The sequence below is a fragment of the Haemorhous mexicanus genome, chromosome 9 (assembly GCF_027477595.1).
Source record: "Haemorhous mexicanus isolate bHaeMex1 chromosome 9, bHaeMex1.pri, whole genome shotgun sequence".
Classification (NCBI taxonomy): domain Eukaryota; kingdom Metazoa; phylum Chordata; class Aves; order Passeriformes; family Fringillidae; genus Haemorhous; species Haemorhous mexicanus.
In genome coordinates this window covers 23,594,940-23,619,444 of record NC_082349.1, presented here as the reverse complement: position 1 = coordinate 23,619,444, position 24,505 = coordinate 23,594,940, and the positions used below count along the sequence as shown (strand labels likewise).

General features: G+C 41.8%; 2 protein-coding genes across 5 annotated transcripts; one reads left to right on the top strand and one right to left on the bottom strand.

The window, feature by feature from the left end:
* The first annotated feature begins 183 nt into the window (after positions 1 to 183).
* On the top strand, positions 184 to 19,765 carry RO60 (Ro60, Y RNA binding protein). Of its 3 annotated transcripts, none has more exons than XR_009487521.1 (9): positions 184 to 301; positions 4,129 to 4,730; positions 5,419 to 5,639; positions 5,908 to 6,054; positions 7,297 to 7,434; positions 7,663 to 7,779; positions 8,543 to 8,649; positions 9,063 to 9,209; positions 10,107 to 10,245. XR_009487521.1 is itself a non-coding variant. In XM_059854489.1 (9 exons), exons 2-9 carry the CDS (start codon positions 4,151 to 4,153, stop codon positions 10,257 to 10,259), a joined length of 1,617 nt encoding a protein of 538 aa, XP_059710472.1. In that variant the 5' UTR covers positions 184 to 301; positions 4,129 to 4,150; the 3' UTR covers positions 10,260 to 19,765. The 3 variants fall into 3 exon arrangements, 2 of the variants coding, with proteins under 2 accessions (XP_059710472.1, XP_059710473.1); XM_059854489.1 differs by having other exon boundaries at positions 8,543 to 8,656; positions 10,107 to 19,765; XM_059854490.1 differs by lacking the exon at positions 184 to 301 and having other exon boundaries at positions 4,362 to 4,501; positions 8,543 to 8,656; positions 10,107 to 19,765.
* Positions 19,766 to 19,919: 154 nt separating this feature from the next.
* GLRX2 (glutaredoxin 2) lies at positions 19,920 to 23,001 on the bottom strand. 2 transcript variants are annotated; one of them, XM_059854495.1, is made up of 4 exons: positions 22,923 to 23,001; positions 21,993 to 22,062; positions 21,106 to 21,282; positions 19,920 to 20,580 (listed from the first exon to the last, which is right to left on the bottom strand). In XM_059854495.1, exons 1-4 carry the CDS (start codon positions 22,970 to 22,972, stop codon positions 20,461 to 20,463), a joined length of 417 nt encoding a protein of 138 aa, XP_059710478.1. In that variant the 5' UTR covers positions 22,973 to 23,001; the 3' UTR covers positions 19,920 to 20,460. The 2 variants fall into 2 exon arrangements, with proteins under 2 accessions (XP_059710478.1, XP_059710479.1); XM_059854496.1 differs by lacking the exon at positions 22,923 to 23,001 and adding an exon at positions 22,800 to 22,831.
* Between the last annotated feature and the right edge of the window lie 1,504 nt (positions 23,002 to 24,505).

Genomic DNA, 24,505 nt, shown 5'->3' with positions numbered 1-24,505 from the left:
CTGCGGGGCCCTCGGGCAGCGCGGCGGGGTGCGGGGCTGCCCCCGACCATGGCTCCATCCGGGCACCGCGCGGGGGGCGCGGCCCCATCCGGGTCCCGGCGATGCTGTCGGGGCGCGGCGGGCGGGGCCGGAGCGGGAGACGCGGATCTCTGGCGGCCGGAGCCGGACGGCCCTGCCCGCCCCCCGCGCGCCCGGAGCGACCCGGCCGCCGCTCGGTGTCCCCGGTGCCTCCCCGGCCCATCGGCCCGCGGCCCCCGGCGCTGCGGCATCGCCCGGCCCCGCCCGGGCCGCGGCCTCGCAGGCAAGTGGCGCTTCCCGGGCTTCAGGGATGCGGGGTCCCTGGGCCGGCCGCAGGGATGCGTGGGGAATGTGGAGAGGCCGGGGGGGGACAGCTCTGGAGAGCCCCGGGGCGTGAGGGGCCCGCGGGGCGTTCCCGGGCGGATCTGTGGCGTTACGCGCCCTCCCCGTCACGCGTGTTTATCGCCTTTATGGAGACTGACAGCTGCGATCGCAGCTCTCCGGGTATCCGCTTTAGGTGCTTCTATCTCCTAAATCGGCCCTACGTCAGCTAAGCTGCCTTTGCCCCCCTGTCAGTACAGTTTTTAAAGCAGACAGACTCTTGCAAATTCTGCAGTAGAAATGCGTGGGCTGGTATGTGGTTCATATAATGGGATAGCTGCCGTGCTGCTGTCGTCCACCGCTCCACTGGGGATTTGGGAAGTGTTCTCTTGCATCCCAGTTAACATAGAGGTGCTTATTTTCTGAAGTATGAGAACTATGTGGTCAGAGCTGTAGCACAAGCCTGTTTTGTTACAGCAGCGTAACTCAATGTGATGATAGTGCTGTCTCTGCTCAATTAACTAGAAGGCATTCCCTATAGTCTGCAGGTTAATGCTTATGCAGAATATAGAGAGCAGAGAAGCAGAATGCAGTTCCTCGTAGATTGAAGTAAATGTGGTTTTGAAGTATTCAAAGGCAATTTGAGAAGTTGTCTTAAAAATGTTAATGTTTTTGCCACAAAAGATCTGACTTTTTCAAAGTTTAATTCTGTAAGATTTTGCTACAAAGTGTCATTAGTTGTTAATGTAGTAGTTAAACTTAAGAACTTAAATTAGAAGCTGTAGTTCTGTTAAAGCTTTATACTTTCTGTAATTTTATTCATCCATCCATGAAACTTGTCAGACATTTTATTTCTTAGGAAAGCTAGGACAATTTGGAAAAGTCATCGGAATTAACAAATGTCAACTTAACTGAATCATGTTATGGTACAGCAACATAAAAATATTGCCTTCTCACGGTGTAACTGGTGTATAGACTATTTCAGAGCAGTCAAAGTCATATTTTACTTACAAATTTATATGCTGGCTAAAATACAGTGAGTTTTCTCTTTCATTAATAATGGTGAACAGCTATGGAGTTTAGTTTAGCAATTTTTGTTGTAGAACTCTTAGTCTGGGACTTTTAAGTCTGGGAATTGCTGTTTGCATTCCTATAGTTCAGAAATTGAAAGTGCTCGTGGAGCCAGAATATTGTTGATAAATCCTCCACAGGTGTTTTAAATTCAAGTTCCCTGCTGCAGCTCAGCAGGTGAAGTACAAGTAGGCTTGTAGTACAGCATATGTTAAGTGAGCATCTGCATTTATCCACCTGTTAGGGTGAACGATATCTCTGTTGTACAGGTGTTAAATGAAAAAATAAGCTTTAGGTCTAGGCAGAGGAGAGGGAATCACTTTGGGAACTTGTGAGGCTGAGATGTGATACAGCGTTAGAAATGGCCAAAATGACTTGAGCAGCTCAACTATGAATAAGTGCTTTTCCAGTATCTGCTGGTGAAGTGTAAATCTGATGTTTTGCTGTGGCTGTTTAGTAGTGAGATTGGTGGTTTGCATCAGCTATTGTTGATTTCATAAATAATTTTTAAAATACAGGTTTATTTTCAAGAATTTACAATTTGTGTTAGACAGTTGTCATAAATTGTAGCAGAATCTGGCTTTGTAGCTTATAGCATATTCCTAAGAAAGCAAATTAAGAAGCTAAGTGTCAGAAAAACTATTTGCAACTATCTTTTCTACTATGGGTTTGTGTCAGAAGCATATGGATGCAGGTATATGCCTCTTCTCAGTATTGTGAGTCCACGAATAGCCTGGTCCATACAAAAGTAAACATAAAAATTATCCATTGTTAATATCCATAAGAGTTTTCCTTCTACAAATATCCTCTACAATTTTCCCTCTATGAAAGCTACAGCAAGAAATCATTCTCAGTATGTGATATACATTGAGATCTTCATGTCCATGGGTGATCCTTTATGCTTCCCATTCTTATTTTTCCTTTAAGATAATGGTGTTTCTCAGTCTTTCATGTATTTTTTTTTTTCTGATAACTAAAAGGGTGCTTACTGTGATTTCAGGATTTTTTGTTTGGGTTTTCTGTGTTTATTATGAAACATTATTGACTGTGTAATGAAATGAGCTAATGGAACTGGATTGAAATAAAATGTCTTTAGACATGAGAAGGTCCTGATCTGGTATTCATGCATGGGGAATATCACCCTTGTTATTTTCAGTGTATTTGCATGCTTCAGATGTCAGGGAAAAAAACAGTTCAACCATGATGTGTATTTAAATAGGTTTGCCATGAAACATGGTTAGAATATATCATTTTAGATGAGCACTGATGCTCTTATTAATACAATGAAAATATTTCTTATTAATTTTCAGTGAAACCTGCTTTCTTAAACCAGGTGCTACCATGTGGCTTCTATTTTTATAATTTTATCTGTTTGTAGAATGTAGTGGGAGCACTGATGATTGCTGTTTAATTCTGGGTGCAGATTAGTGCAGATATGCAAAATCAGAGGGAAGGTGCATTTCTAATTGCTTGCAGAAAAAGGGAAATTTCCTGTCAAAGAAGTAGGGAAGTTGTTTGTAAATCAGTGTTACTTACTGAAACTGGGAGTGGGGGAGCCCTATGTCTACATTAGTGACAATTGTTTGTGCTAACTTAGCTTGGTAAATTGAGCAAAATGGCTTTTGTTTTCACTATCTGAACAAGCAAAAAAAGTCAAAAGTAGATATCTGCAATTCTTGGAAATTGAAAATCTTTGAAATGTCATTTATGTGGGCTCACACTTTAGTCCCTGTATTTTAATGTTTATATGCATTTTGATGGAGTGGATTATTGGTTCTGCCTTTTTGGTTTACAGTAGGAGCTCTTGGTGCTGCTCAGTGGAATTTTCTTGTTTCGTGAGAGCTGAGTGAACTAAATTTATTGTTGTGCTATTAATGTTTTGGAGGTAGTGGTCATGAGGAATTTTCTTACCTTTACCCTGCTAATTTCATTTCACTGGCATTTATTTCTTTTTAAATGTCATGGCTTGATTTTTGCTGTGCTGGATGTTCTCCAAGTAAGAGCAGTGGTGTTGCCCTACAAATATTACAGCTCTCTTGCGGCTCAGGAGTGTATAAATAGAAAGACCTGAATGACTGAATTTTTGTGCTGATTTTTGCTCCTTGCCTTCAATTGTAAAGCAGTACAGAATCTGTTATGTCTCTGGTTTTTTGGGTCTCACTTGGAGCAGCAAACTCTTTGAGCCTGTAGCAAAGATAATTTATTCTTGAGCTGCTCAGTTGTTAAAAAGCTGTTGTCTAAGCCTCACTGACACCTACCATATATAAACTCTTGCCAAGGCTTCCAACTAAACTGTTTTTCCATAACTTAGTTGTTCATTTTAGCCTCATTTTTCTTCAGTTGGTCAGTATTAGCAATTCTTAAGAAAAATAGAGCAGGGCAAGATCTGAATTTTGAGCCATTTAGTCCGCAATATAAAAATCTACCCAAGAAAGTGATGTAATATATTAGTGCCAAAAGGCTATAACACCAGATGGTTTTTGTGTGCCACTTAGTGGGGTTAAGTAGTTTCTGAGTTGGTTTTAAAGAAATAAGTTATAACTTAGAGAGTTTTTTGTTTCTTTTTCTCTAAATGATGTGTATTACCGCACACTTGGAGTACACTGTGATTAAATTCATGAAAGAAAACTTCAGATGACAAGCCTATAGACAACACATATTTACTTTGCTAAAAGAGTAGTCAACCGTGGTTGTTAATAAAGGGCGTTGTTCTTGCAGCAGAGCCCTGGGAGTGTGAAGGATGGAGGCAGAGGAGAGCCGAGCGCAGCCCCCGAGCGAGGCACCGGAGCCCGGCGGTGCCAGCGGTGCCGGCTGGCACCTCACCGACAGCGCCCGGCTGCAGCACTTCCTGTGCTTCGGCTCCGAGGGCAGCACTTACCACGTCAAGGAGCAGAAGCTGGGCTTTGAGAATGCAGAAGCTTTGCTAAGGCTGATTGAAGAGGGCAGAGGCTGCGAAGTTGTGGAAGAAATCAAAGCCTTTAGTCAAGAGGGCAGAGCAGCAAAACAGGAGCCCCTGCTCTTTGCCCTCGCCGTTTGCTCGCAGTGCTCTGATGCCAAAACAAAACAAGCGGCGTTTAAAGCTGTCCCCGAGGTGTGTTGCATACCAACCCATCTCTTTACTTTCATCCAGTTTAAAAAAGATCTGAAGGAGGGCATGAAATGTGGCATGTGGGGCCGTGCTCTGAGGAAAGCTGTTGCAGATTGGTACAATGGAAAGAATGGCATGGCTCTTGCTTTAGCAGTTACAAAATATAAGCAAAGAAGTGGTTGGTCTCATAAAGATCTTCTGAGGTTGTCCCACCTAAAACCTGCCAGTGAAGGTAATAAATTTTTATTTACCTGAAAATACTGTGTTTTAAACCTTTTATATTTACTGTGGAAGTGTTTTGGAAACCCAAGTTCCATTGTAGATGAATTCTTAGGGAGGATATCCTGTAAATTGCATCTTAAAAATGGGGGTGATCATATCAAAAACCAGACCTGTTTATCTTCAAGGTAAACAGGGTTTGTTCCTTCTTTTCTTCCCTATGCCAAGAGGAGACAAAATAACACAACTCCCTCATTTGTTCCCGTTTGCTTACAAATGATGAAATAACACTTTTTTTGTTATGTGGGAAGATCTGTTGACTTCAAATGTTAAAATAATAGAATGGTTTGGGCTGGGAGGGACCATAAAGATGATCCAGATCCCACCCCTCTGCCATGGGCAGAGACACCTTCCACTAGCCCAGGCTGTTCAGAGCTCCATCCAGCCTGGCCTTGAGCACTTGGAAAGATGGGGCATCCACAGCTTCTCTGGGCAATGTAGCAAATACATAAAGCTCCTTACTTCTAAGGAGATGGACACAGTAATCAAAAGTACTGCTCTAAATTGTGTGTGGCTGACCTTTTCAGTAGGTGTTTGGCAGGTCTCAGAATGAAACCTGCTAATTCATTTGCATGCTAGAATGATAAATGTCAGTATACAGATGGTAATCCTGCTTGAGAAATGGTTTTCTTTTCCATCAGGAATTGCTATAGTCACTAAGTATATTACCAAGGGGTGGAAAGATGTCCAAGAAGCTTATAAAGAGAAAGCAGTTTCTGCTGAGACTGAAAAACTCTTGAAGTATCTGGAGGCTGTGGAGAAAGTCAAACGCACAAAAGATGAGTTGGAAGTTATTCATTTGATAGAGGAGTATGGTCTAGTTAGAGAGCATCTCCTGACAAACCATCTGAAATCTAAAGAGGTAGGTACACTTCCTTAGTCAAATTCTCCATAGAAGTATGAATTCTCTACAGTGAATAATGCTGTTCAGAGTCTTAGGTCTAGATTTCTTTTTAAAATAGCCCTTACACTGTTTTTCAAGTCCTTTACTCGAATAGTTAATTTAAAATAATTAAAATCTTAATGTAATTTGTACATTTATTTTAAAATGCACTTATTCGATGTACAGATAACAGTTCTTGTACTTTGACAATCTCATCTTTCTATGTTTCCCTTCTCTTTCATCGTAGGTTTGGAAGGCATTACTCAAGGAGATGCCTATTTCTGTGTTGTTGAGAAATTTAGGAAAGCTCGCAGCAAATTCAGTGCTTGAACCACGAGGTTCAGAAGTGGCAATAGTATGTGAAAAACTGAGGAATGAGAAACTGCTAAAAAAGGTAAGAACTTTATAATCAGTGCCAACCTCTGTGGATTATAATTTTTAATGTTTAGTGTATTCTATTTAAAAACTGCAGTTTAATGCCTGCAACTTTATTTTAAAAATTCTGTTAATGATTTCTCATATGATTCCCCACCTGCTTTCTGAAACATTCTGATAAAATAAGTGTATTGGCAGCTATTGGTCCTTCTCTTAAATGAGGGCTGTGGCAAGCTTTGCTAGTTGGGTTCATCAATTTCTTCTGAGTATTATAATTTTTAAGTGAGTTAAGAAAACAGCATATCAGTGGAGGGGAAAAACAAGATGGGCAAGGAGACTTTCCTCTTTTCTGATTGCTTTATTGTCCATCAAAGTGGTAGGAAAGTAAGAGGGAAAAAAGGGTTCCCCAAAGAGAGAATAAAATTTTCAAGGATTTAGTCAGAGGTCGAGAGGACGAGTGTCTTGAGCAGCAGTTATGTGAGCTGGGAAGATGAAAATCAGGACAGTGAAATTCTTCAGCACCAGAGCTCAATTGAGCACAACAACAAAAGTTCTTTTTTTCCCCATCCTATTGTAATTCCTTTTCTCTGGTTCCTTCCTAGAGAAGGGAGAGCAACGATCATGGTGCAATACCTTGGTGGAAGATAGACCATGCACAAGCATTCAGATTTACTGAGTTTTGATGCTGGCAGTGACTAAGGACTGAAACACCCCTTTTGGATAGAGATAATAAAATGTTGATATGGTCATATAAATTAAGTTTATATATGGAAAGAAAAAAAATTGTGTGGAGTGTTTTATTGCATGAGAAAAATGAATGCTATGTTACAAAAATAATTTATTGTTCAGTGTTACTATGTCTTGTGTAAAGCTAGTTTTAAGTTGGTTCTTTTCCTTGCTCAGCTCCTTTCTCTTCAGCGGGGCAGAGACTTTCTTTTACTGTAAGCCTGTGATGGAAAATAGCATTGGACAATCATAGAGCTCCAAAATTTTACCAAAATTCTGGTGATGGCATCCCATTTGGTGTTAACTAGAGGATTCTTGAGAAGGAGTGAGATCCATTATCAGTAACCCACAAGTATCAGTTCATCCAACATCTATGTAAAGACTGCATGAACTCTTTAAGTTTAACAAATTTAAAGTAACCATATACTAAACCTGAGATATTTTGTAGTAGGAACTTATTTTCATTTATTTTTTGTTTGTTACTTTTTTTAAGGAGATTAATTGTTCATGTCTTATTTTTGTTTTCTACCTGTAGGGTAGAATACATCCCTTGCATATTTTGGTTGCATTAGAAACCTATAAAACTGGACATGGAAACAGAGGGAAACTTTGGTGGCGTCCTGATGGAGACATTTTAGAAGCTTTGGATGCCTCATTTTACAAAGCTTTCAAGGTAATAATAGTTCTTCAATTTGTTAAGCTTTCTAAGAGTTCTGTATTTTCTGAAAGCTTATCAAGAACAGATCCTGGGGTGGGTAACAATTCTGAAACTTTGGTAACAGCACTGTCCTGATGTTACCCAGAAAGAGGAAAAAATGCCCTCTTTAGGAGTGAAAGCAGAAGAAGAAATTAATATATAAATTATGTGTACGTATTATATTTTTGTCTTTTATTCTTTCAGACAGTGGAACCAACAGGAAAACGCATTGTAATTGCAGTTGATGTTAGTGCATCAATGACACAAAAGGTTTTGGGCAGTGTGCTCAATGCCAGCACAGTTGCAGCAGTAATGTGTATGGTGAGGCTTTCCATTTCTCTTATAAATAACTGTTTTCAGCTTGAATTGCTTATTTAATAGAAAGGTGCTCTAAAGCTGGTTAGGAATCAAGAGAAATTTTACATATAATATTTTTTGGGTACAGAAGGTGTGACCTTGTGCCTCATTGCTGAAAGTTCCTAGCAGCCATATTCAGAAACATCAGTTGGAAGAAGTTGGTTTCTGTTGTAAATCAAAGTGGTCAGGGCAGCTTTTCCACTTATCTTAGCCATAATAAAATGGCTTACTATAATTAAAAAAGGATAACTTTATCTTACACATTTGAAATTTTTTCAGAAGCATCCATAGAAATATACAGATTAGATTAAGAAATATTGGGATAATTCTTATGTCTGTTTGAGTTGTCAATGTGGCTTTTATTCACAATTGCTTTCCCCTCAGTTTAGTATTCTAAAGCTTCTTGTGTTGTATTCTTTTATTGCAGAGAAATTGAACTTTTGTTGGCCCTTAAAAATGTTCAAGGTTTTATGTCAGAGGAGAGGGAAGAAAATGGAAGTATCTTTAGTTACAGTAATTAGAGCAGTTGTTCAGCTCTTTTTGCAGTGTTTATTTACAGAATATTTAAAGTGTAGAATAAACCATTACTGTTTATGAGCAGCCATGATGATTTAAATACAAAAGCATTTGTCATGCTGTGTGTTGGTAGGGAATGGCTCAATTCAGACATTAAAAATTCAGAATAATGTAACTGAATTATTTTCACTTGTTTCTCTCTCTTTCTCAGGTTGTAGCACGGACTGAGAAGGATTCCCAAATTGTTGCCTTTTCACATGAAATGGTCCCGTGTCCAGTGACAGCTGACATGACCTTACCTCAAGTTTTAGTGAAAATGTATGAAGTATGTAAAAAAAAAAGTCTCAGCAGTTACACTGTATTTTCTTTGTAATCAATCCTACTACCTTGTGTAGCTGTATAGCTGTAGTACAATGTTGGATTTTTTGGGTGCATTTTATTTAGAGAAAGCCCAGTAAACGTCATTATTTCATTTGCTGGATATTAAACATTGCAATTTAGAATGTCAGTGCTATGTCACAATGAGTTAGCTTGAAAAAAATATTTTAAAAAATTCAAACAAAAAAAAAATCCTGGACAAACTGAGATGAAATGAACAGGTTTAACAAAAAAGCCTCTTTGTGTAGTAACACGTAGTAAAACTTGAAGGTTACATCAAAAGGAGTTTTTCCAAGATTTGTTAATTTCTGTATTAATGTGTTCCATATATATATTTTTTTTTCCTCAATAAGATTCCAGTGGGTACCACTGATTGTTCCCTTCCAATGATATGGGCTCAAAAGACTCATACAGCTGCTGATGTCTTCATTGTATTTACTGATAACGAGACCTTTGCTGGGAATGCTCCTCCTGCAATGGCCCTTAGAGATTACAGAGAGGTAAATATGCTTCTGACTATTTATGATTAATAAATATTGTACGAAGTAAGTACCAGCTCTAAAAATCTTTTAGAGATTGGACTGGTTGTGGCTTTCTTCAGTAAATAATTATATATTGTTGAAAACTTATCAGTCCTGCAGTTAGGCAGAATTAGTGCACATATTGCACTAATTGTGTGTATTTAAAACCACAGAATTGCTAGAAGGATTTGTAATTAGCCTGCCCTGCTTGGTGTGCTCCAATGTTCATGAAATTTTGTTACTCAGGGACTGCATGAATTTCTACATCCTATATATAATTCATAGTATAAGTTTTTATAGTTGTTACAGAATGATGTTTGACTCTCCGAACTAAATTCACCTTTAATGTCTGTAGTAGATGTCAAAATGTTTCAATGAATTAATGAGGACAGGTGTCAGGAGGATAAGGTGACAGTATCTTGGGAAGAAAGTCTATTGTGTTTTAAAGGGACTGCTCTAATCTGTACAGCTTCATAATTTTACAGTAGAATGGAGAAAAATACCTTCTCCAAGCACATTGCTTATTTATTCAGCAAATCATCCTTTGTGCTTTAAATAAACTATTTTTTACATTACCAAAAATATGTTTGTCAGGCTTGGGTGTGTGGACTTGAATCATTACATAGTTTCCACCCTGTTGGAATGGATACCAAAAGTCTTTAATTTGGTTTCCTTAGTTGAGGTTAGCTGCCATTCCAGTGCTGACAGGCATCCTGCAGGTCTGATTCTGGCATTGCTTGTTTCTGTCAGTACAGCTCTTCAGACAGTGACTTATGCAAGTGAGATTTGGCCCTCTGGCATATTTAAGTTACTGCATATGTGCACATGTTTTACTCTAGATGTGTTTTCTGATATGTTTTGCCCTCCTTCCTCTAGAAAATGGGCATTCCTGCTAAGCTGGTTGTTTGTGGTATGACCTCCCACGGTTTTTCGATCGCGGACCCGGACGACAGAGGCATGTTGGATATCTGCGGCTTTGACACGGGAGCTTTGGACGTCCTTCGAAACTTCACTTTGGATTTGATTTAAGTTTTTTAGGCATCTGCTCTTCCCAGTGGGTCCATTGCTGGCAACAGACTTCACCCTGGGAACTCCCAGCCAAACAGACTTTATTAGCTCATGGCATATTGTATACATATCAGAATGTTACAGGAAGTGGTGGCACTTCAAGCATCTCTGACTAGAGCTTCTCACTAAGGTGTTTGTAAGGTTGAACAGAACTTCAGTCTCATGCAAATCTAACAGAGAAACTCAGTGCTGGCGTCTCTGGTGTCAAACTGTCAGGAGCCCGCGATCCCCCTGCCATTGGAGGTGGCAGCCACACGTCACCGCTGTCACCCTGGGACTTGGGACCATGCAGCAGCACACTGTGCATTCAGACACTCCTGGTAATGGCTGGCAGTGCAGTCACATTACCCTTCAGAGTCCTGCGGCACAGCTGGCAGCCCTGCTCCTTCAGAAAGGCATCTCCACTCCTCAGCCACCTTCCTTGTATCCGGCACCCTCCTTTTCCCAAGGCAGTTGATTTCTTCCTATAATGCATTCAAAACTCTAGTTGGACTTCATTCCCTGACCAGTCTGGGCTCTGTGGGAGCTGGAGCTCCAGAGAGCATCATCCCTTGTGTGATAACCACAGGAACTGTGCTCTGATTCCTGTGTGCCAGCACCAGCCACTCTGGATCTGTCCCAGGGCTGAACAGGACCCCCTGTTATGATGGGATGATGGCAGGACCACAGTGTACTTCACAAACCCTTAGTCTCTGAGCTTCACCAAAGTCTTCCTGGCTAGCCTGGCCTGCACCACATGAATCACCCCATCCCTGTTGTCCTCAAGCTCCACAGCATCCACTGCCTTGAGGAGAAGGGTGGTTTTGCCTGGGCCCAAGGAAGACACCATCTCAGCAAACACTTTGTGTCAGCATGCTGGACCCTGCTCTTGCTCTCCACCAGGGCTGGAGTCAGCTCAGACACCGGCTTGGCCATATCCAGCTCCTCAGCAGGGTAAGTGAAGAGGGCCACAGTGTTGTCCAGCTCCTCGTGGACTTTAGAGTTCCTCTGCTGCAGGTACCCCTGCTGCAGCAGCAGACCCAGCACCTGCTCAGGAAGTGCTGCCTTCATCAGCCACAGGTGCAGGCTTGTACTGCAGGATGTCCAGCTTCCTGTCCCCCAGGGCTTCAGCAGCAGCAGAGACCAGCAGTGGCAGGAAGCAGGTGGATCACCTCCAGAGCCCTGAGCACCACCTTGGAGTCATCGAGGAGGGTGTAGAGGAAGCTGAGGATCCCCAGAGTTCAGACCTTGGCCTTTTAGGGCTGAGAAAGTCCCCTTGCAAACAGTCCTGAATGAAAAGGGGTCCAGGAAGGCTGAACATTGTTCAAGGATCTTCAAGATGGAGGAACAGGCTGTCCCATGTGCTGAAGGATGAGCCAGTGCGGAAGAAGACTGGCCTGGTTGAACAGGGAGCTGTCACTGGAACTCAGGGAAAAAAGACCTTTGGAAGAAGGGGCAGGATGCTCTGGAGGACTACAAGGATGTTGTTAGGTTACGCAGGAAGGTTAGAAAAGTGGAACCCCAGCTAGAAATAATTTGTCCACTGCTGAAATAGATAACAAATGTATCTATGTACAAACACATCAGCAGCAAAAGGAGAACCTAGGAGAGAGTCTCCATCCTTGATTGCATGTGAGGGGAAGCATTGCCACAAAGGATGGGAAGAAGGCTGAGGTACTTGATGACTTCTTTGCCTCAGTCTTTAATAGTCAGATCAGCTGTCCTTGGGAAGACAGACAAGGAACAAAATGAGGGCCCTGTAATTCAGGAGGAAACAGTGACCTACTTCTCCACTTAAAGTATTCAAAGGTCCCTGGGGTCTGATGGAATCCACCCAAGCTGCTCTCCACCATTTATCATCAATCCTGGCTAACCAGGGAGGTCTCCAGATGACTGGAGGTTGGCCAGTGTGGCACCCATTGAGCAGAAGAGCCAGAAGGAGGATCCAGGAAGCCGCAGGCCTGTCAGCCTGACCTCAGTGCCAGGGAGGGTTATGGAACATCTGGATCACACAGCACATGCAGGACAGCCAGGCATCAGGCCCAGCCAGCATGGCTTTGTGAAAGGCAGGTTCTGCCTGACCAACCTGATCTACTATGAATGGTGACCTCCCTGGTGGATGAGGTGGAGGCTGTGGATGTGTTCTGCCTGGGCTTCAGCAAAGCCTTGGACACTGTTTCTCTCCTGTCTGAGAAGACAGGAGCCTGTGGCTTGGACAGGTGCACTGTTTGATGGCTAAAAAACTGGCTGGATGGCTGGGCACAGAGAGTGGTGGTGACTGAGTCACATCCTGCTGCTGGCTGGCCACCAGTGGTGTCCCCTGGGCTCACTGTTGGGGCCAGTCCTGTTCAGTATCTTTATGGCTGGTTTGGACAAGGGGATCGAGGGCACCCTCAGCCAGTCTGCAGATGACACCAGGTTGAGTTGATCTGCTGGAGGGCAGGAAGGCTCTGCAGAGGGATCTGGACAGGCTGGGTCCTGCCTTTGGGTCACAACAGTCCCAGTAATGCTCCAGGCCAAGGGCATCCTGGCTGGGATCAGAAAGAGGGGCAGCAGGACCAGGGAAGGGGTTCTTCCTCTTTACTTGGCACTGGTGAGACTGAACCTCAAATCCTGTTTGCAGCCAGGAATTGGAGCAGGCTGCCCAGGGAGGTGGTGGAATCATCATCCCAGGAAGTGTTCCAAAACCACTTGGATCTGGTGCTTAGGGACATGGCTCAGTGGTGGACCTGGCAGTGTTGGGTTGATGGTTGGACTCGATCTTAAGAGCTCTTTTCCAACCCTCATGATTTTGTGATTTTTATTAACTTTTTGTGAAGGAAAAACAAGAAAAGCAGATGAGGAATCTCTTTTTTTATTTTTCCTGTTGCACACAATTTAGAATAACAGTGAGAAGTTTGCTAAAAGTGGTTACAGGGTTATATGGCATATAATTTAATTTCATTTATAGTAGACTATAAATATGGAGAGATTTTTAATTTCCCCCATTGCTGTGGAATGCTTATTTGCAAGAATAAATTCATTAATTACTTTTAGAATGGAGCTGGAAACAAATGGGTTTAGTTTTTTTAATAATGGCAGTTTACCAGCAGCTTCATTGAGAGGGACTTTGCTTTGGGCTTTTTTAAATCTTTGTATTTTAAGTGTTAGTAATGTTCAATGGTTTCCATGGCTATGGTTAAAATCTACAAAAGAAGTTTTTTCTGGTATGTATTGAGACCATGTGACTGTGATACAGTGTAAAAGTTACCCAGGGACATTTTATACTGCTAAAACTGAAAGTGCAAGAGCTCATGCTAATCTTTTTCTCTCTGGATTAACATCTGGGTGTTCAGGAGCAATTGTGTCTTGAGGTAAATTGAGGGGCAGTTTCTGCATAATACCGTTTCAGAAGCAATAGTTTAGAATTAAAAATGCTTTACAGGAAGTTCTAAAAACTGTTTTTAGTAGAAAAAGACCTTGGAAATGACTGGATGTCACATTCAGTCCTTGTCACAACTTCAAGAAGCATCAGCACACCTTCAGTGAGCAAGATTAACAAGTGCATGTGTCTTGGCCTACTCAGCAAAGCTGAGTGGGAGCAACCAGAAACAAAAAGCTACTTTTTTTTTTCTTTTAAAGAATGTATTCAATGACTCAGAAACAATCTTCCTAACAGGAGAGTATTTCATTTTTTAAAATCTTTTTGTAGGTTAGTGTTACTTCTGATTTCATAAATTAATTCAAGCTAAAATATTTCAAAACTACCTCCAGTTTATAGTGACCAATTCTTAAAAACTTTTATGAACTGTACAGTTGCCTCCTTCATGTTCACAAAATCTTGTTTAGGAAGTGATTGAAACTGGATGCTTTATTTTTAATTTTTTATTTCTAGTCTGATAGTAAGAGTGTGACAAGGAGAAAGCCAGTGAGTATTCTACCACTTTGGAACAGACATTGATGGCAATTTGTGTGTGTATATGTATTTAATTATGTGTTTTCTATATATGTGTATAGGGGGAAGTTAAAAGATCTCTTTAGTAGATCAGTCTTACAAGATTTGAAAGGTTTTTTAGTGATGCTTTTCCAGCTTCCTCTAAAACATACGTATTTCAGCCTCTTTTATGCTAATACAGACTGTTTTAAACAGCAAATTTGGTGTTAATTTGAAAATAATTATGATTTATAAAAATATCATGTTTACTCATAGTGGTAAATGACACATAAGACCATATTTTTCTGCCTAAAACCCAAGCTTTTAAATGTAAAATTGAAGTTCCTACTATACTTTTGGTACTTGTAACATTACTTTTCATTATGCCTCATTCCTATTGATGATAAATTCAAAGTTTGCATTGTGTAGCTGGGATCTCTCATTTGGTTCTAAAATAGGATGTTACATGTTACTGAAGGTATTCTGCTACTTCCTTACACTCTCCCTTAGTGCATAATGAATCCAGTGAGGGAAGCCTTTCCTGACTTAAAGCAGGGCTAACAGAACTGCTGGGTGGAGTGTTGCCTTTCAGCCATGAATGTAAGTCACTCCTGAATTCTCACTGCTCTGACAGAATGCCTGGAGACACAGGACTGCCACCAGCTCCTCAGGTGAGTTCTAGAACAAACCAAGTGTTCCTACAAAAGCTAAGACACAGCACTTTGGGGTTTGCAAAAAGAAAACCAGCCATTTCTCGTGGAAAATTGCATATCATTTTTAGCATCTAAACAAACACCATGAATATGGGAGTAAACTCATTTGCTCAATACATGTTAATAATTATTTCCAGTAAATGCACTGATGTTTTGGGGTTGGGTTTGGTAGGTAATGCATTTTAAATGACACAATAGTCAAACATCCAATTGGGTGTTTCCTTCTAAGCTAGAGATGTCAAAAATAACTGATAGATGAGCATCTTTTGCAAGTACTTTTTCTTATTTGCAGTAGTATTTGTGAAGTAATAGGAAATATTTTGGACTAAATATAAAATGAAAACTTAAAACAGGTGTTTCAAGTAACTTTCAAGTAAATTTATTGCAAATAAAAATTAGAGTAGTTACTAACAGATTGAATGTATGGTTATAGTGGTGTTGCATCTTTGGAAGCAGTCCAGTTTAAAATGCAGTTCCTTGAACTAGAGTGTGGAGGTAAAGATGAACTTTTCAGTAGGAGTGATAGAAATTGTAGATCCCTGTATCTGTTGACACTGGATAGCTGTGACCAATGATAAAAGGTAGTCATCCCTGCTGGGGTACAGAATGTGCTCCTAGACATTTGTAGTAACTCTGGACTGAAAACCTGGTCAGTGGTTTCTGTGGTGTAAAACCAGCACTGATCAGACCATGTTGCCATCTGCTTCTCCTTCAGGATTTGCACAGAGAGGGGAAACTCAAGTAAATGCTGACAGGTGAAATTCTGTAGTATGTGGACCTTTGTTTCTGGGAGTTTCTTTCTGGTTTGCTATTCTCTTCTATTAAGGGGCATAGAAGAATGATGCTGCATATTCCTTGTCCATAGACTGGACATATCTGCCCATACACTGAATTTTAGGGGACAGCATGACTCACTTGCCATAACATGCATTTGGCCCACTTCTAGTCTTTAGTTATTAAGCTGATAATTTCCAGAACAACTCTAGACATGTAAAGCAGCAATAATTACTGTAATGCTTGAAAAAGAATAAAAAAAGTGAGCTAAGACAAAATTGGTAAGCTTAAGCTTCAGTTCAGTGTACAATAAACAACCTACTCTTTGATCAGATAGGAGACTTTCAAATCAGTAGTGGTCATTGCTTTGGAGGAGCACTGACTGGAAAAGCAGAAAAGGGGCTATAATTGTGCACTGCAGTTTACCAGTAAGCATTGAGCAGGGACAAGTTTAAACCTAGTTAATTTTATTCAAAATGCTGAATGAAAAAAGGTCTAAATGCAGAGTGCAGCTGTAGACCAGGCAAATGCAGGTTTCCTAAAAATGCAGGTTTTTCCAGGTTTCCTGATACCTAACAGTTACTTGGTTTCAGTTTGACTGCCATTTCTCTGTGACCCCCTTGACAATTCTGGAGGATCAGACTATTGTGTTGAACACTGTAATGTTCAGGCACTTTAAGAAAGAAGAAAAGCATGTTGTGGTTGGAAGCACAGCAGAAGTGAAACATTCTCCTGTGAGGAATTGAACATCCAAGGTCAGGTTTCATCTTGGAAGGGACACAATAAATGACATGGAGAGGGCAAGAGGCTCTCGAGTTTTAAAAAATAATGCAGTAAACACATCAGCATTGAGTAATAAATTCAATAATGACAGTAGTAATTTTGCCAAGAAGTAGAATTTCTTGTCAGGAATTTTAGGCCTGGAGCAAGGAGTAGGAGAGTTCGACATGCTGGTAGAATTAGATTGCAGTCCTCTGTGTTTCATAAAGGATAAGTCTAAGGGTAGGTGTAGTTCTGAGGTCAGCAGGGCCAGTCTAAATGCCCACTGTGTGAGGACTGCTAATAACTGGCACTAAAATACCTTGCTGCTTAAAACCACTGTTAAACCTGTTTGTCAAACACAAGTCTTATGGAGGTTTCTGTTGGTTTTTCACATTGCTGTGTTAACTGATGCCCATAGATGGGTATGCCTTTAAAAGGCTGTTCAACAAAGTACATATTCTTGGCTTAAAAACACACCAGCAGTTTGGGAAATGTATTTTAATAATGGTTCTGACTGTAAAAACACTAGGAAAATAGTTGTCTGCATTGGAAATACTGCTTAACCCTGTCCTGAGCTCACAGGCACCGTAACAGAAGCTTTCGTTTTGGTTCCATTTGTTTTGTTTCTTCTTCTTTTGCTGTCCCCTTTTCTCTGTTAGTGTTGGGTTTTTTCTCCCTTTCCATCTTGTCACCTCAGGCCTATACTTGAATCTTTTTTCACAAGCTCTCATCCATTCCTTTTTTCTTTTATTTTTGCCTCTATTCTTTTGCCTTTTTGCTGTCACTGAGTGTGCTCGCTTAGCTCCCTGCTCCAGAACTGGTGGCATAGTATTTAATTTATCTAATAATCAATATTTTTTCTGTTCTTTAATTATGTAAATCTCTTAAAAAACATCTAATTTGTCATATCTGTCAGATTTTTGGTAAAACTCCGTGTAAAAATCAGTTACAAAAGTATACTTTATTTATTACAAAAATTCAACATCTGCCTGTGAATGGCTTTATTTGAAAAAAGTAACGATTACAACTGGATTTTCAAATTGGCTTTTCAAATGTAAAGCTTTTTTCTAGAATTAGTTCAGTGATTTGAAACTTTTCATTCTTTTAAATGGCATTAAGCTGCTATCGTGCAGAATTAGGAAAACATTTAAATTAATATTCTGGATAAACAGGCAGTTTCTTTGCAGTATTGACAAGAGAAAGTCTTCAAGGAATAGGCTATAGAAGTAAACCTAAGTAAAGAATCATTTGTCTTTCTTGTGCTTTTAATCCTTTTATTTAGTTTCTATGAAATTCCCCCAGTTTCTAGGTTTATTTTGCTGTCTGCAGTGGTTTGCAGTGCACAGAAATGCTGCTGTAATCAGCTGTTCTAATGACTTTCTTGCTGGAATGGTAGAGATTTCATCTTACAGTGACACTGTGGGGTGTGCAAATGGCTGAGCAAGAGTTCTGGGGAAAAGGTAAAACACTGACCAGAGCAGTGTTTTGTGGATATGCTGCCCTGAGGGAAATCATAAAAGATAAGCTAATTTCAGCAGAAGTATGGTGTCTTTACATATGTGTGCTTACATATCTGGATTTATGAGTCTGATACTGCAAAGCGTGGTTTCTTTAGGTATTTCTGCATTCTGAATTTAAGTTTAAATATATATATATGTTTGCATATCTATGTGGTATGTTGAGAACTTTTACAAATGCTTCATTAACAAATAATGAATATAAGTAGCTGTTTTCTTAATGTTACCAGCTTAAGAGTTAAGCACAACTAGTTACAAATAAAATATCTTTTCATTATCCTGTACAAGTGTAGTTCTACTCTTTAAAAATAATTCTGTATTTAAAAAGCAACACATGGGCACATTCACAGCTCTGTGTGCTTCAATAAATAATTCAGTGTTTGTTTTCAGCTTCTTGTACTTCTTAGAAGCCTGGGATTTAAGATGGATGAGCAGGTATCCAGATCTTCTAGTGGATACATTTCAATATTTAGATTCCAGGGCAAGCATATTTTAAGATAAACAGCTTTGTCCTGGAGACAATGCTAGGGAAAAAAAAAAGAGATGGAAATTTTTAATAACTATTCTTGAGGTTCTTAATTTTGGTTGGGTTTCCCCCCCCCCCCCCAGATTAGAACCACACTTAAACTGCCATATCATGTTTAATTAACTTAAGCATAGCATGGCTTTGTGCTATCCAGTAACAAAGGCACTGTCTTGCTGCTACTTTCTGTGAAATTGTACACAATGAAAAAAACTGCTTGGATGGGGAGCCTTAATATGGTTAAAAAGAAACATAATTAACCCTTTGGGTGCCTTAAGCTAGATCCTGTTTAATGATGGGGCACTCACTTGCATCTGCAGGCACAGCTTGTTTCAATAGCTGCAAGAGAATGTGCCTTAAGTGACAATGCCCTGGGATTTCCAGAACTTGGAACTCAAAGGGTTACTTTAGACTACTGGTTAAAAAAACAAGCCTCTAAACAGGGAACAAAATTAAAAGGTCTTTGAAAAATTCCTTTGCATACTATTATTATTATTTTTACGTGATGAGTTTATCAGCTTTGGGGACAAAATTGTTGTTAAGCTTCTGGTAAAAACATCACTGGCTGAAGAATTGTACACAGAGAAAAAGAATACTTGGTATTCTTATATGACTGTATGTGCAAAATAAATTGCTTTATTAAGTGTAAATTCAGAGAGAGATGCACATCTGTGTGTTTACCTTGATGACTGTGTCCTAGCACCACCCAGTAAACTGCAATAATGAAAATGAAACAAGGTCAGTGTGTTGAATTAGCTGATTACATACTAAAGATGCACAATGCAGGCAACTGTATCCTAAAGACTTTCTACAAATGATGCAGTTTAAACTTAGTTCAAACCTGCATCACAAAAATGAAGCTGTCAAATTTAAGTGATACTCTTGCTGTCCTAGTTAGCTGGAATTAAAGATTGATGTTTTTTTCCCTTGAGGGAAAAAGTAGTTTAGGTACATGCAGTGCTGAAAGCAATGGAAATAACAGGATTCTTAATTCACAAAAAGTGAGTAAAAAATTAATTGACTAATGTTTTTATTCTAATAAGTGCACCTTTAGTTGTGTAATGGTTTCTTTAACTGAAGAATGGGACATAATTTTCTACTTGCATATAAGCTACTTTGAAATAACCAAGAATCTTGGCATTGCCTGGTTTGGCTTTGGATGTACATTGTACTGAAAGTATGGAATTTTAGTCATTTCTTTTAGACACTTAACTGAAAGTTAAAATGGCTAGTAAACTGCATTCTGACTGTAGAATTTAAGTACTAAATAAACTCTATGCATATTAGACCTGCTTCACTTGCTCTTATGTTTGATGCTGTTGTTGGATCACAGTCTGCAGCTGAGTGCCCGTGCTGCCTGGCCCCCTGGAAGGCCATTCCTGAATGGCAGTACAGGCTGATACCTCAGAGTGCAGAGGAAAGATGAAAGCTGTCACTCTCTAAAGCTGCCAGAATCTTTATTCCCTTTTCTGTTCCATTGGACACACGATTTGGGAGCTGGGTGATCAGGCACTGGAGTACAGGAGGGGCAGACATGCACACACCAGTATCACTACAAACTGGGTTTGCTTTACACTTCAGTTTGACAGAGAAGAATTATATTTAATGAAACCATTAAATAAAATGGACAATTTATTGAGACAAAGCTAGAAAGCAAACTAATGTGCAGCAAAACCCACAGGATTCTTTTTGCAGAGCCTGGGCTTCCCTGGAGCAGGATGTAATCACCATGAAATGACATCACTGTCTCACTAAGAGCCCCAAGAGTTACATAATGTTTGCTAATGACCATTTGGGTTGTGGCAAAGCTGAGGCAAGGACACCAAATAATTCACCAAGTCCATAAAGTCTGTCAGAGTGATGTGTAATTCAGAAAGCCATGGTTTGAGGTTGTTGAGTGCAGCTCATGCTGTGTCTGTGTTCTTCTGATTTCATCTGAAATTCTGTTCATACAAAGGAAGACGAAGCTAGAGATGGTTGCTCAGTAATTTGGCCTCATTCGACACTGATTAATTAAAGGAAGCAGTTTGCCTTGGTCATGAAGCTTTTGAGTATCTGTTGCACCTCCAACACAAGTCCCATTGATAAACACTCTTGGGACCTATCAAGAAAACAAAAGTTGCATTAGTTACCTCTTGGAAAAAAGGTAAACATTCAAGCAAGCCCATGTGGACCCCAGTACACACAATCACTGTTTTCTTCTAGATGTGTGTATAATATTAGTGTACAACCCATACTTGTCCACAATATTTACAGAGATGGGAAACTTCATGTGCCCCTCAAAAGTGGGATGAAGACACTGAGTGGGTGGTTGTAATAAATTCCAATAATTGAGTCAAGTGAGACTATGTAAAATAAAATAAAGGTGTTAAACACAATGGTTCAAATATACCAATAAAAAATATCTTTGATACTTCCATTATTTCAGTGGCAGTATGGCAAAGATCAGCTGTGAGGGATAGTCAGAGCGGTTCTAGAGGAAGAGACCTCCTCCAGCATTTAATTTAGGAGCTTGTATCCCAAATTTACTTGTCTCAAAACAATTAAGGACTTGCTATGGATATAACCCAAGAGTGATGTGTGTAGCCCAAGCTGTTACTTGTTAAGTGTAAGAGAATATACTCACTGTTCTGCCACCAGTCATCTGTTCCAGAATGTCTTGGAACTGCCTTCCATTTGTATTTCGGTCCAGTTCCACAGCTTTGTATTTCACATTCAAACCCTCAAAGAGGTTTTTTGCCATTCTGCAGTATGGGCATGTTGTTTTGGAGAAAATCACCACACAGTTGTGTGAAATAATGTCCTGTGTGCTCAAAAGAAAGTTAAAAGTCAGTGAGCTTCAAGCCAATACACTATTGAGCAGTCATGAAAGTAATACAAAAGTTAAAAAGCTGCTGTGAGAGTGGCAAACACAGGAAAATCTCTGCTGGCACCTCTGAAAGCATGTTTGACCTGCATTTGGCTCCAAAACAGCACAGGGATGGTGGAGTGTGTGGTACAACTTTGCTCTGCAGTGTGCCCAGCTCCTGGCACCCCCCTAAATTGTTTAGGAGAGTTTTCTCTGTCTGTAAGGCACTTGGGATGTGCCAGTGGCAAGCAGAGTAACCAAAAGCAGTGGCTGAAAGATACACCCTTATCACTTTACTGTAAATTCAAGGGGATTTCAGGCTATCACTAACTATCAGTAAATTTATAAAAAAAGCATAACTTCTGAAATATTTAACTTTACTTGATATCAGTAATTTTACAAGGTTCTATCCCCAATGTGGATGGCAGCACTGGATTTGGGTAGAGGTCTAAAAAAAACTCAAAATGGATGCAGCCTAGGAAGAACAGGTTCCAGGGCTGTGGATAAAAAAACTTCCACATGGCTTGATAACCATGATGAACACAGGAACAGGTTCAACAGGCAGAACTATTTACGGTATTTCTTTGCGTAAAATAAGAAAAGGTTTGAAGTAATTGGCTTTTCTAGATGCTGAAAATCAGTAAAAGCAACAGAAATAATCCTACCTGTATTTGATTCACAGCAGCACAATATGACAATCCTACAGAAGCGGTCTGTCTGTTCCCCATTCTATAACTAAAAAGAAATGACAGTCAGATCTTCGCGCTTTCAAAGGACCGCCACATTGCCCTGAGGTTGTTTCGGTATTTCACTGACTGAGCCATGGAAGTTCCCTTGAGCTGCAACATGTGCAGCCACCCCGCTTCTCGTGTGCCTGCAGGGAAGGGGAGCAGCGGGATGGCGGCGGCTGCGAACAGCCCGGCGGGGCCGTTACACGGGAAACGCTCCGCGCCGCCGCTGACAGCCACACACACGCGTGGGACACCCGCGACACCCGCGACACCGCGGGCCCGGCACCCCGCGCCCCGCTCCCGAGCCCTGCCCGCATCCTCATCCCGAGCCCTGCCCGCATCCTCATCCCGAGCCCTGCCTGCATCCTCATCCCGAACCCTGTCGCTCCCCCGATCCCGGACCCGGTCCTTCTTCCGATACCGATCCCAGTCCTTGTCCCGGTCCCTGTCCCTGTCTCTGTCCCAGCCCTAATCCCAGTCGCGGTCCCGATCCCGATGTTTATTCCGAACCCCTCGTCCCGATCCCCGTCCGGGACCCTCTCCTTGTCTCAGTCCCTGTCCCGATCCCGGTGCTGATACCTGTCCTTGTCCCCGTCCCGACCCTAATCCCAGCCGCGGTCCCGGTCCCTGTCCAGATACCGATCCCAGTCCCGGTCCCGATCCCTATCTCTATCTGTGTCCCGATCCCGATCCTTAATCCCTGTCACAGTCCCAGGGCCGATCCCAGTCCCTGCTCCAGACCGTGTCCTTGTCCCCATCCCCGTTCCGGTCCCGATCCCTATCTCTATCAGTGTCTATCCTTATCCCATTCCCGCTCCCATTCCCGATCCCGGTCCCGACCCGGTGCCCCCGGCCCGCACTCACCGCCCCCCCCAGGCCGCGGCCACGCGGCGCAGCGCCCCCTGCAGGGCCATGGCTCGGGCAGGAAGGGGCGGCGCTCCCCTCGGCCCTCCCCGCGCTCCGGCGCCGCTCCTCGCAGGGCCCCGCGCCGCCTCCCGGGGCTGTCCGCCGCGCTGCCGGTGCTCCGGGAGCTCCAGTGACACGGGGCCAGCTGGGCCAGCACGGGGACAGGGACAGCACGGGGACAGCACGGGGTCAGCACGGGGTCAGGGACAGCACAGGGATAGCACAGGGAGAGGGCCAGCTGGGCCAGCACAGGGCTGGCACAGGGACGGCACAGGGGCGGCCCGGGATGGGGCAGCTTTCCCGGGATAGGGGTCAGGCCCGGGATAGGGGTCGGAGAGGCACAAAGAGGGGCTGGATTTCCCGGGATAGGGGTCGGAGAGGCACAAAGAGGGGCTGGATTTCCCGGGATAGCGGTCAGGAGAGGCACAAAGAGGGGCTGGATTTCCCGGGATAGGGGTCAGGAGAGGCACAAAGAGGGGCTGGATTTCCCGGGATGGGGGTCAGGAGAGGCATAAAGAGGGGCTGGATTTCCCGGGATAGGGGCCAGGAGAGGCATAAAGAGGGGCTGGATTTCCCAAAGGCCTCGGAGCCACTCGTGTTGTGGGGAAGTCGGGGAGATTTGTCCTCCTGCCCGGCTGACTTCTAGATGTGGGGGTTTCAGCGGTGCCTTTGCTTTGTCCAATGTAAAACTTACTTTAAATCTTCTCCGTCCCCGTTTCTGTTGTCTCTTTTTCCTCAGGTTTCTTTCCTGCCTTGCAGTTCTTTGGTCAGAAACTGACCTGTGAAACAGGAGCGTTGGGAATGGAGTAAATAATGGGTGGGGATGAAGAGCTGCTCCTGGTACCTGGGAATCTGTGTTAGTGGAGTTGGCTAATCCTGTAATGTGTGGAATGTTTTTAGTGGCTCCTGGGAAAAAAAAATAGGGGAGGTTTTACTTTATGTGGAGGTGTTGGATTTTTTTATTTCCTCTGCCCAGTAAAAGCTGTACAACAATATTCTGTTATTTCACCCCCACATACCTTTCTGTGGAGCCTGGTCAAAAGAGTGTCCTTGGCAGAGCACTCCTGTGGAATATCCTCTGAGCATCCCCTCTGGGGTCTGCACAAGTATTTCAGTAGTGGAGAAACTTTCCTATCCCTCTTAGTTGAGAGGGTAAATTGTGCTCTGGATCACTGTTCAGTGCTCAGCCCTACGTTTTAAAAAAAACTGCAATGAAATGCACACGTGTACTGATTTGGTTTTGCTCACATGTATCTATGAAAAAGGGAATGTGTGTGCATGCATGATGTATCTTTCTATTATCTTCCTGGATGCTGATTAGTCTTAAATGAACTCACCTATAAAGAAAAATTGTTTAATGTTTTGCAACTTAATTCTCCTTTCCTACAAAACATCAGTAAAACCTGTTAAAGTAGTGAGAAAATGCAATTGAAACATTGTACCCATGTCATATACTCTCATTTTACTAAATGGTTACTTGCTTGCTCATTTCAGATAATGATTTTGTAGCCTAATCTTCTGTGATAAAACTGATAAACTCT

What these genes read in the sequence shown, in the direction of transcription:
- RO60 (XM_059854489.1), top strand. Translation starts at nt 4,151, where the DNA reads ATGGAGGCAGAGGAGAGCCGAGCGCAGCCCCCGAGCGAGGCACCGGAG. An exon ending in CATTTTACAAAGCTTTCAAG is followed by an intron (nt 7,435 to 7,662) that starts GTAATAATAGTT and finishes TTATTCTTTCAG; the next exon opens with ACAGTGGAACCAACAGGAAA. An exon ending in TTTTAGTGAAAATGTATGAA is followed by an intron (nt 8,657 to 9,062) that starts GTATGTAAAAAA and finishes TTCCTCAATAAG; the next exon opens with ATTCCAGTGGGTACCACTGA.
- GLRX2 (XM_059854495.1), bottom strand. Translation starts at nt 22,972, where the DNA reads ATGGCCCTGCAGGGGGCGCTGCGCCGCGTGGCCGCGGCCTGGGGGGGG. An exon ending in CTGCTGTGAATCAAATACAG is followed by an intron (nt 21,283 to 21,992) that starts GTAGGATTATTT and finishes TTGAGCACACAG; the next exon opens with GACATTATTTCACACAACTG. An exon ending in AGATGACTGGTGGCAGAACA is followed by an intron (nt 20,581 to 21,105) that starts GTGAGTATATTC and finishes TTTTCTTGATAG; the next exon opens with GTCCCAAGAGTGTTTATCAA.